General features: G+C 50.4%; 1 protein-coding gene across 1 annotated transcript in view; it reads left to right on the top strand.

The window, feature by feature from the left end:
* Nucleotides 1-10: 10 nt before the first annotated feature.
* LOC117550541 (ephrin type-B receptor 4b-like) overlaps nt 11-12,687 on the top strand; it is a gene marked incomplete at its 3' end in the record, with an annotated part of 15,204 nt that continues 2,527 nt past the window's right edge. Inside the window, 6 exon segments of the mRNA XM_034222927.1 lie at nt 11-443; nt 477-605; nt 9,783-9,853; nt 9,925-10,067; nt 10,685-11,075; nt 12,028-12,190. Of these exon segments, the coding sequence (XP_034078818.1) occupies nt 530-605; nt 9,783-9,853; nt 9,925-10,067; nt 10,685-11,075; nt 12,028-12,190 (844 nt within the window).

Here is a 12,687-nt window from a genome sequence, read left to right as displayed (position 1 = left end):
AGGAGCGTGTCTTCTCGTGTTTCTCGGAGCTGAAACTTTTTGCTGCTTTTGTTCCGAAGTTTCTGTGTGCAGCGTTTAACTGGGAATACCGGGAATACCGGGAATACCGAGGATACTGGGACCCAGCGGGACGACACAGAGCCCTTATCCTCGAGAGGAGCCCGGTCTGAGGGGTTTATTCCTTTGTTTTTCATCCGGAGCTCCAGCGTCTCCTCTCCGTTCTCCAATCCGCCTCTCGGAGCCTGTTTCTCGGCCTCGGAGGCCGCCGCGCGCCGCTCCTCTGCTCCGGAGCAGAAACTAATCATCTAAGAAGAACCAGATGTGAGAGGATTACCGGGACTATACCCCCTCTGTGTCCGCTTTAACCCTCCACTCTGTGGGCCTGTGTTCTGGAAGAGTTCCTCCATGAGGCTCCTCTGAGCACCGCCTCTCTGCCCGGAGAGGAGCCGCTGTTCCCGGGGAGAGGAGCCGGAGAGGAGCCGCTGTTCCCGGGGAGAGGAGCCGGAGAGGAGCCGCAGCTCCCGGGGAGATGGAGGCTGAGAGCCGGGGCTCAGGGCTGGTGGTTCTGTTGCCGCTGCTGGTGCTCTGCTGCTGGGCAGAGGAAGGTAAACACCCCCCTAGTTATGTTATATATTTTAAATGTATTATATTAACTATATTTATGAACTGTATTTATCTTCTGATATATGTATTGATTATGTTATAGATACTCTATTGATCCTAACAGGGGGTTCCTGAGGGTTCTGAGTGGTTCTGAGTGGTTCTGAGGGTTCTGTGTGTTCCTGAGGGTTCTGTGTGTTCCTGAGGGTTCTGAGGGTTCCTGAGGGTTCTGTGTGTTCCTGAGGGTTCTGTGTGTTCCTGAGGGTTCTGAGGGTTCCTGAGGGTTATGTGTGTTCCTGAGGGTTCTGAGTGGTTCTGAGTGGTTCTGAGGGTTCTGTGTGTTCCTGAGGGTTCTGTGTGTTCCTGAGGGTTCTGAGGGTTCCTGAGGGTTCTGTGTGTTCCTGAGGGTTCTGTGTGTTCCTGAGGGTTCTGAGTGGTTCTGAGTGGTTCTGAGGGTTCTGTGTGTTCCTGAGGGTTCTGTGTGTTCCTGAGGGTTCTGTGTGTTCCTGAGGGTTCTGAGGGTTCTGTGTGTTCCTGAGGGTTCTGTGTGTTCCTGAGGGTTCTGTGTGTTCCTGAGGGTTCGGGCATAACATCATTAAAAGGTGGAATAAAGTGTAAACTCAATGAACTACTAATCAATAAATACACAATATAACATATTCTGGATAAATCAAAGTGTTCTATAAAAGACAGGTATTTATACTACAGACATATATACAATATTTACTATATTTATATTATGTATTTATATTGATTTCTTATTGAAAATATATATTTAGACATTAAAGTACTCAAATATTAAAATACAGTAGGACATACACAATACTTGTACACAGTGGTGATACTAATAGAGTACTTGTACACAGTGGTGTTACTAACAGAGTACTTGTACACAGTGGTGTTAGTAACAGAGTACTTGTACACAGTGGTGTTACTAACAGAGTACTTGTACACAGTGGTGTTACTAACAGAGTACTTGTACACAGTGGTGTTACTAACAGAGTACTTGTACACAGTGGTGTTACTAACAGAGTACTTGTACACAGTGGTGATACTAACAGAGTACTTGTACACAGTGGTGTTACTAACAGAGTACTTGTACACTGGTGTTACTAACAGAGTACTTGTACACAGTGGTGTTAGTAACAGAGTACTTGTACACAGTGGTGTTACTAACAGAGTACTTGTACACAGTGGTGTTACTAACAGAGTACTTGTACACAGTGGTGTTACTAACAGAGTACTTGTATACTGGTGTTACTAACAGAGTACTTGTACACAGTGGTGTTAGTAACAGAGTACTTGTACACAGTGGTGTTACTAACAGAGTACTTGTACACAGTGGTGTTAGTAACAGAGTACTTGTACACAGTGGTGTTACTAACAGAGTACTTGTACACAGTGGTGTTACTAACAGAGTACTTGTACACAGTGGTGTTAGTAACAGAGTACTTGTACACAGTGGTGTTACTAACAGAGTACTTGTACACAGTACAGTATCTAAATACACGTATTTGATCCCAAATGATAAATATTGACCTGTTTAATGCTCTCACAGTGAGGAATTTCATCAGGAGAGATCTACTGCTTAGAGACCTGGGGCCTGTACTACGAAGCCGGTTCAACCTAACCTGGATATGTTTGAGTTAGCCGGTTGGCCTAATCCAAAACATACGCGCTCTCGCTAAGCGGTCCTACGACGCTGGTTATCAAGTGGATCGTGTCCTATCTAGTTAGGTGTTCACATGAGAGGGGTGGTATCTGGAGCATTCGACCAATCACAGACATGGAGAAGCGCACTGACAGCGCAGCGTCATACTTCCTGAATGAAAAGTCAACTATAATATTAGACATATGAAGAAGTTAAAGTTTAAACATCCATGACTTAAACACTTGATCCAGGATCAAAGCCACAGAGCTGCACCTGCAAGGTGAACACAGCTGGGAACAGAACAAGTGTTTGAATGCGTACATTAACAGCTTTATGATATCACTGCCGTCTAAGACACCATCTGACTTTCATTACATTTGACTCCAGTGTTTCCTCAACTTAATGTGTTGCTTCAAATAATGCTTCTGCATCCAGTCTGTGACGCTGTGAGTGTTGCACGGCCAGATACGGCTCAGCTGACTCAGATCAGGAGATGATACATTATGAAGTGATATGGACTGTACTTAATGTGACTCTGATCCGGTTACTTATGTTGTGGCAGATATTTCAGTAAGCTTTCTTAACGCTAATGTTATAATAGTCAGATTGCTCTGAAGATGGAGCTGATATTCTATTCATGTTCACGTTCACACAGTCGCTGATTGTTGCCGGCCGTCTTTCCTGCGACGGCAGCTTTTCTGTATTTCCTTTCTCCTGTAATATGACTTGATCGCTTTAAACTCCACACTGAGCTCTGATTGGTCAGCAGGCGGTGCTTTCACTGAGTTGAGCTCTTAGCCTGCAACCTATCCTGCTCCGGAGCAGGTTAGCCGCTCAGCATCAGTTACCATGGAGATCTAGCCGCTAAGAAGAGAACCAGCTTCGTAGGACCGGAAACCCAGAGTTACCCTGAAGTTAGCCGCTAAGAGAACATCCTGCTTCGTAGGACAGGCCTCAGGTCCCAGCATGAGACCACACACACGCACACACACACACACACACACACACACACACACACACACACACACACACACACACACACACACACACACACCACACACACACACACACACACACACATTTGAATACTTTATTTGGTTCCACAAATTATATTACATAAGACAGGGAATCAAATATATCGGGGCTAAGCAGCACAGAACACTTAGGGGAACACATAGCACCTCCTTCTCCACACGGCTAAGCTGCAGCCTTAAGGGAACACATAGCACCTCCTTCTCCACACGGCTAAGCTGCAGCCTTAAGGGAACACATAGCACCTCCCTCTCCACACGGCTAAGCTGCAGCCTTAAGGGAACACATAGCACCTCCTTCTCCACACGGCTAAGCTGCAGCCTTAAGGGAACACATAGCACCTCCCTCTCCACACGGCTAAGCTGCAGCCTTAAGGGAACACATAGCACCTCCTCTCCACACGGCTAAGCTGCAGCCTTAAGGGAAACACATAGCACCTCCCTCTCCACACGGCTAAGCTGCAGCCTTAAGGGAACACATAGCCACCTCCCTCTCCACAGGGCTAAGCTGCAGCCTTAGGGAACACATAGTACCTCCCTCTCCACAACGGCTAAGCTGCAGCCTTAAGGGAACACATAGCACCTCCCTCTCCACACGGCTAAGCTGCAGCCTTAAGGGAAACACATAGTACCTCCCTCTCCACACGGCTAAGCTGCAGCCTAAGGGAACACATAGCACCTCCCTCTCCACACGGCTTAAGCTGCAGCCTTAAGGGAACACAATAGCACCTCCCTCTCCACAACGGCTAAGCTTGCAGCCTGAAGGGAACACATAGTCACACTCCCTCTCCACACGGCTAAGCTGCAGCCTTAAGGGAACACATAGCACCCTCCCTCTCCCACACGGCTAAGCTGCAGCCTTAAGGGAACACATAGCACCTCCTTCTCCACACAGCTAAGCTGCAGCCTTAGGGAACACATAGCACCTCCCTCTCCACACGGCTAAGCTGCAGCCTTAAGGGAACACATAGCACCTCCCTCTCCACACGGCTAAGCTGCAGCCTTAAGGGAACACAATAGCACCTTCCTTCTCCACACAGCTAGCTGCAGCCTTAAGGGAACACATAGCACCTCCCTCTCCACACGGCTAAGCTGCAGCCTTAAGGGAACACATAGCACCTCCCTCTCCACAGGGCTAAGCTGCAGCCTTAAGGGAACACATAGCACCTCCCTCTCCACACGGCTAAGCTGCAGCCTTAAGGGAACACATAGCACCTCCCTCTCCACACGGCTAAGGCTGCAGCCTTAAGGGAACACATAGCACCTCCCTCTCCACACGGCTAAGCTGCAGCCTTAAGGGAACACATAGCACCTCCTTCTCCACACGGCTAAGCTGCAGCCTTAAGGGAACACATAGCACCTCCCTCTCCACACGGCTAAGCTGCAGCCTTAAGGGAACACATAGCACCTCCCTTCTCCACACGGCTAAGCTGCAGCCTTAAGGGAACACATAGCACCTCCCTCTCCACACGGCTAAGCTGCAGCCTTAAGGGAACACATAGCACCTCCCTCTCCACACGGCTAAGCTGCAGCCTTAAGGGAACACATAGCACCTCCCTCTCCACACGGCTAAGCTGCAGCCTTAAGGCTAAGCTGCAGCCTTAAGGGAACACATAGCACCTCTCTCCCACACGGCTAAGCTGCAAGCCTTAAGGGAACACATAGCACCTCCCTCTCCACACGGCTAAGCTGCAGCCTTAAGGGGAACACATAGCACCCTCCCTACCACACGGCTAAGCTGCAGCCTTAAGGGAACACATAGCACCTCCTTCTCCACACGGCTAAGCTTGCAGCCTTAAGGGAACACATAGCACCCTCCTTCTCCAACACGGCTAAGCTGCAGCCTTAAAGGGAACACATAGCACCTCCTCTCCACACGGCTAAGCTGCAGCCTTAAGGGAACAACATAGCACCTCCCTCTCCACACGGCTAAGCTGCAGCCGTAAGGGAACACATAGCACCTCCTTCTCCACACGGCTAAGCTGCAGCCTTACGGGAACACATAGCACCTCCTTCTCCCACGGCTAAGCTGCCAGCCCTTAAGGGAACACATAGCACCTCCTTCTCCACACGGCTAAGCTGCAGCCTTAAGGGAACACATAGCACCTCCCTCTCCACACGGCTAAGCTGCAGCCTTAAGGGAACACATAGCACCTCCCTCTCCACACGGCTAAGCAGCAGCCTTAAGGGAACACATAGCACCTCCCTCTCCACACGGCTAAGCTGCAGCCTTAAGGGAACACATAGCACCTCCTTCTCCACACGGCTAAGCAGCAGCCTTAAGGGAACACATAGCACCTCCTTCTCCACACGGCTAAGCTGCAGCCTTAAGGGAACACATAGCACCTCCCTTCTCCACACGGCTAAGCAGCAGCCTTAAGGGAACACATAGCACCTCCCTCTCCACACGGCTAAGCTGCAGCCTTAAGGGAACACATAGCACCTCCCTCTCCACACGGCTAAGCAGCAGCCTTAAGGGAACACATAGCACCTCCTTCTCCACACGGCTAAGCTGCAGCCTTAAGGGAACACATAGCACCTCCTTCTCCACACGGCTAAGCTGCAGCCTTAAGGGAACACATAGCACCTCCTTCTCCACACAGCTAAGCTGCAGCCTTAAGGGAACACATAGCATCTCCTTCTCCACACGGCTGAGCTGCAGCCTTAAGGGAACACATAGCACCTCCCTCTCCACACGGCTAAGCTGCAGCCTTAAGGGAACACATAGCACCTCCTTCTCCACACGGCTGAGCTGCAGCCTTAAGGGAACACATAGCACCTCCCTCTCCACACGGCAGCTGCCTAAGGGAACACATAGCAGCCTTTAAGGGAATCACATAGCAAAGCACCTCCCTTCTCCACACGGCTAAGCTGCAGCCTTAAGGGAACACATAGCACCTCCCTCTCCACACGGCTAAGCTAAAGCATTAAGGAACACATAGGAACCTCCTCCCCAGGTAAGCTGCAGTTAAGGGGAACACTAGCACCTCCTTCTCCACACGGCTAAGCTGCAGCCAGGCCTTAAGGGAAAACACTAGCATCCCTCTCCACACGGCTAAGCTTGCAGCCTTAAGGGAAACACATAGGCACCTCCCATCTCCACACGGCGAAGCTGCAGCCTTAAGGGAACAATGACCATTCCTTCTCCACACGGCTAAGCAGCAGCCTTAAGGGAACACATAGCAACTCTCAGACCAATCACGGTGCTTTTATATACATGGCCAAGACTTCCGAATATAAGTATGCTGTATCTACACTTGTACCCAAAGCTGGTTATCACATCGAGCAGTGGTTGGTATTTGATATACTTGTCCTGGAAAGCCTGGTCCATGCACAGGTCAAAGGCACAGCCTACTTCTAACATTAGCACCTCCCTGTGGAGTCAACAGAAACCACATCAGGTGTATTTGGATGTCAGCAAGACATCATTGGTAAAACCAAACCGTTCTGGTAGCTCTCTAGCGTGCTTGTACATTGCTGCGCTAGATGGTAAGATGTTTCGTACCGCATCAGACACAATGTCCACAGTACGGTCATGCCGGCTATGTACAGGCGTCTGTATGCATTACATCCATGTGTTATGTGTGCAATGGATTCTAGGTGTTGTTGTGAATCCTGATGGTTTAAACAGAATGGAGTGTGAATGCGAGGGTACCAGGTGGACAGGTTGTACTCAGTGGGTAATACCTGCAGTCTTGCTTTGATGGTAAATGTCAGAACATCCTCACCGACAGCGGCGTTCTTAAACACTGAGTGTGAGACTGAGTGGTCAGCAAACCCCAAACAGGCTTTCCCTGTAGTCTGAGTCCACACCAGTGCTGCCTGATCTCAGACTGCTTCGTGCTGAGCAGAACCCTCCTTGCAGAGTCTCTGTGCAGTTCCACAGTCTCTTCCTGAGGTGTTGTGATGTCGGCCTTCACAACCACACTGGGGTCAGTGATCAGTTCATCAGAGACGGGGACTTCAGTCTGTGTGTTGAGTCGTGTCCATTTCAGCTGGACTCCAGTCCGATTGCAGAGGTCATTGAGATCTGGCCAGTCAGACCCCGAAGCCCCTGGCCTGAGAGTCCAGTTTCCCAGAGTCTTTCCTCCTGAAGCCGAGGAAGTTGTTCTGGTCTGCGCTGGCCAGGGGGGTCTTCCTTCTGTGTAGATCCAGCAGGAGAGAGGCCCTGGCCATTTCTCTTACGGTGACATCATCATTGTTAAGCATGTGGATCAGGTGGACTAGCCTGGTGGCTATGTAGGTCCACTCGACATTGGGGACTCCCAGCCCCCCCTCTCCACATGGGAGAAAGATGATGCCCCGTGTGGAGTGTGTGTTGAGGCCCACCCACTTTCTGACCAGCTGGACAGTTTTGTTTGTCATTTCTCTCAGTGCCTTGAGAGGGATGTGTACATTGGCAAAGAGATGTTGAATTGTAGCCAAAGCCAACTCTCTCACAGCCTGGAACCTCATGAGGACGGGGAGGGGGGACAAGTCAATCAGGTGGAGACGATGGAGAAACTCTGTAGTGAGCTCCTCGACCTGCTCCCCCCACTCGCCAGCGATGTTAAACCTGTGGCCAAGGTATGGGTAGGTCTCATTACGGGAATACACCTTAATGGGTTGGCCCATTACAAGAGAGGAGGGGGGCTTGTCGTTCTTGGCCTTATACCAGCGGTTGCCTCCACTGCGGCGCTCATGGAGTACGGCACACTTAGCTTGCTTCACCTCCAGCCCTGACCATTGGAGGAATTCATCAGTGCGCGCCAGCATGTTAATGATGACATCCTCTTGTCGTGATGACACCTGCACGTCGTCAGCGTATCCCTGAACAGGATTTGGGGATTTGACATGCAAAGGAGCGCACTGGTAAATCCACTTCATCCATTGGTTGAGTGCTAGGATGAAGTTCACGGCACTCCAGGGACAGCCAGTTTTTATTCCCACCTTCAGTGCAATCGGCTCTGTGAGCTGCTGCCCACAGATAACCTGGAGGAATGAACCTTGGTACACATTGGATACAATATTCACCAAAGGCTGAGGCAGGTGTATTTCCTCTAATGCTTGTAGCATCACCTCATGGGAGAGTGTACCAAACGCGTCTCTAAAGTCCAAAAACACTGTGTAGAATTTAGATGATCCATGTTTGAAATCATCTATTCCGGTTTTTAAGCAAAACACATGTTCGTTCATTCCCCGTCTGTTGATATATGCTTTCTGATGGGGGGAGAGAATCCCTGTGTCCACCAGCCAGGGTAAGATGCGGGTGAGTCGGCACTTCATAAAGACTTTGTATACAGTGGGCAATAGTGAAATGTCACGCCAAGTGGAAGGATCATCTGGGACATTTTCCTTTTTTGGTATCCTGTGAATGAAGGCCCCTTTCCACGAAGCAGGCACCTTCTCATTGATCAGGCAGGCATTGAAGATGTGTGTGAGTGTCTGTGTTGACGTGGGCCTGGTAGCTCTCAGCGCCTCATAGATGACCCCATCAGATCCACTAGCCTTGTTAGGAAGAGAAGCCAGAACTGCATCCACCTCCTCTGTTGTAAAGTCCTGGGTGTCTGGGAAATAGCCTGGCTCTATTCTGTCAATGAAATTGTACCAAGGGGGCGTGGCCAGGGGAGTAGCCCTCGGCACAGTTTGACATTTGGCTTTATAGTAGTCATACACATTGGCTGTATCACTAACAGTGGGCGTGGTTTCCGGAAAACAGCTGTTATTTAAAATGATATCGATTGCCTTTGATTTGCGGTGTAGCCACAGATATGTCAGCTTGTTCCTGTAAACTTTCCTTTGCTGCCGTTGTGTCTCTGTCCCGGCGGCCCGCAGCGCTGGTTGTATTCTCTCACGGATTAAGCGAAGCTGCATTTCTATCCAAGGTGTCAGCGAGTCAGCTGTAAGGTCCACCGGGAAGTTGGCAGAAAGAGGGAATTTCTTCAGGATTCTGGCGACATATTTCAGAAGCTGGAATCCGTAGGGACGCGAGTTTCGTTGCGTCGCGGAGAATATTCCATTAATGAAAAAAGCGCTGGTCAGGATTGTCACCAGCCTGCCCCACTTATCTGCGCCTCCGGGAGTAACAGCAAAGTTAGATCTTACCTGGAGCAGTTTTGTGTCCAGTGTCCCCCTGCACGCTCTTTCATCTCTCTGGAAAGTAGTCCACTCACAATCTGACAATAATCGCACATATTGCTCGAAGTCTACACGAACATCTCCGGCCGGTGTTGGGCTTGGGTCGCAGACGTTCAGGCGTTGTTTGTAGACCCGCCCGCTGTTCAGGGCTTGTTTAAAGGCCAATCTCAGCGTGGTAACGAGACACATTGCGTACCAAAAGCGTCCAGTGCATCTTATATCCCACTGCAATAACGATGGCAGTTACAACTGCACACACACACACACACACACACACACACACACACACACACACACACACACACACACACACACACACACTCCTGTCTCTCTCTCACTTGTTTCTCTCTCACCCATCTCCCTCTCACCTGTCTGTCTCTCAGAGGTGTTGATGAACACTAAGTTGGAGACGTCTGATCTCCGATGGACCACTCACCCGGCAGAAGACCCTCAGGTAAGTGTTGTTAGCTCAATGCTAATGCTCCCATTGATTCCTATGGAGGATGCTAACGTGTTTGTTCTCAGTGGGACGAGGTGAGCGGATTGGACGACGAGCAGAACAGTGTCCGGATCCACGAGATCTGCACCCCCGACAGCGCGGACTCCTATTGGCTGAGGACGCGCTGGATCCCCCGGGGGGCGGCGACCACTCTCTACGTGGAGATCCGGTTCGTCCAATCACACGCTGACACACAGACACATCGGCCAATCACAGGCTGACACACAGACACGACGGCCAATCACACACTGACTCACGGACACATCGGCCAATCACAAGCTGACACACAGACACATCGGCCAATCACAGGCTGACTCACAGACACATCGGCCAATCACAATCACATTTTTATCCATGTACTTTTTTCTTTTAATGTTTAATTGACAGCACTGTAACTTTTATCCATGTATTTTTTCTTTTAATGTTTATTTTATTAGCTTTTCTTTTTAATGACTGATTTTAAATGCCATTTTCTTAATCTCTTTCATTTTTTGTAAAGCACTTTGAATTGCCTTGTGTTGAAAAGTGCTATATACATAAACTTGCCTTGCCTTGCCTTGCCTTGATACACGGACACATCGGCCGACACACATACACATCAGCCAACTTCCTGTTTACTTCCTGTTAGCTTCACGATGATGGAGTGCTCGTCTAACTTCCTGTTTACTTCCTGTTAGCTTCACGATGATGGAGTGCTCGTCTAACTTCCTGTTTACTTCCTGTTAGCTTCACGATGATGGAGTGCTCGTCTAACTTCCTGTTTACTTCCTGTTTACTTCCTGTTAGCTTCACGATGATGGAGTGCTCGTCTCTGAACCGTCGTCACTGTAAGGAAACGTTCAACGTGTTTTTCTACGAGTCGCCCTCTGACTCGGCCTCTAAGTCCCGCCCCCCCTGGATGGAGAACCCGTACAGGAAGCTGTCCACGGTGGCGGCGGATCACCTGCGGCGGCGCGGGGGGGGCGAGAGGCGGAGCAACGTGAAGACGCTGAGGCTGGGGGCGGGGCCTGTGGATGGGGCGGGGCCTCTGGAGGAGGCGGGGCTCTACCTGGCCTTCCAGTCTCAGGGCGCCTGCATGGCCCTCCTGTCCGTCAGGGTGTTCTACAGGAAGTGCCCCCCCCTCCGGAGGGCCTTCGCCTCCTTCCCCGAAACCATCCCCCACTCACTGGTGGAGCAGGTAACCACGGCAACTCACACCTCTAACAACTTAACCACGGCAACGCACACCACTAACACCGTGACCCTGGCAACGCACACCACTAACACCGTAACCAGGGCAACGCACACCACTAACACCATAACCAGGGCAACGCACACCAATAACACCGTAACCACAGTAACGCACACCACTAACAACGTAACCAGGGCAACGCACACCAATAACACTAACCATGGCAACGCACACCATTAACACCGTAACCAGGGCAACGCACACCACGAACACCGTAACCCCGGCAACGCACACCACTAACACCGTAACCAGGGCAACGCACACCACTTACACCGTAACCCCAGCAACGCACACCACTAACACAGTAACCCCGGCAACGCACACCACTAACACCGTGACCACAGTAACACACACCACTAACACCGGTAACCAGGGCAACGCACACCACTTACACCGTAACCCCAGTAACGCACACCACTAACACCGTAACCAGGGCAACGCACACCATTAACACCATAACCCCGGCAACGCACACCACTAACACCGTAACCCCGGCAACGCACACCACTAACACCGTAACCAGGGCACCGCACACCACTAACACCGTAACCCCGGCAACGCACACCACTAACACCGTGACCACAGTAACACACACCACTAACACCGTAACCAGGGCAACGCACACCACTAACACCGTGACCACAGTAACACACACCACTAACACCGTAACCAGGGCAAATAACATCTACTTTTCAAAATAAGAGCTAAGAGCCTCATCATGAAAGAGTTTATTAAGTATTATCATCTCTTTATTTTGTATTTTGCTCAAGAAATGAAAGTATATTTTTGGGTTTTCAAAATAAAAGCGCTGTCACTTAGCATACATTGCTAGCTCAGTTTAGTTTAGGAACAACTGTTGTTATTGACAGGCTTTTATTTTGCGATGTGTGTGTCCCAGGCTCAGGGTGTGTGTGTGGAGAACGCAGTGACGCCGCCCGGCGAGCAGGCGCGGCCTGCCAGCATGCTTTGCGGCGAGGACGGTCAGTGGGTGGGCCAACCGGTGTCCAGCTGCTCCTGTCGCCCCGGGTACGAGACGGGGGGCAGCGACGTGCACTGCAGGGGTGAGTTTCAAAATAAAAGCACTGTCATTTACCCTTTAGACACGAGACCAGAGACTTTCAAAGTAAAAGCACTGCACAGAGTGCGAGGTGAAGTGTGTTTTTACAGTCAGCAAATGTCCTTCTGTGCAGAACACACAGACACTCACACACAGACACTCACACACACACACACACACACACACACACACACACACACACACACACAGACACCCCTTTAACCCTGAGCAGATTGAAAGCGTTCCTCTCGGCGTCGCTCTGCTGCAAACAGAGTGTGTGTTCAGCTTCCTGTTATTCTTCCAGAGGTCAGAGGTCAGCAGCGGGGGTCCACACACACACACACACACATACACACACACACACACACACACACACACACACACACACAGACACAGGGAGGGGGTTGTCTGAGGTCAGAGGTTAACTTCTCTGCTTAAGCTGCCTATAGAGACTGTTCGTGTGTGTGTGTGTATGTGTGTGTATGTGTGTGTGTGTGTGTG

This window comes from Gymnodraco acuticeps, unplaced genomic scaffold (assembly GCF_902827175.1).
Source record: "Gymnodraco acuticeps unplaced genomic scaffold, fGymAcu1.1, whole genome shotgun sequence".
Taxonomy (NCBI): domain Eukaryota; kingdom Metazoa; phylum Chordata; class Actinopteri; order Perciformes; family Bathydraconidae; genus Gymnodraco; species Gymnodraco acuticeps.
Note: the sequence above shows the minus strand (reverse complement) of the source record. Positions and strands in the feature narration are given on the sequence as shown.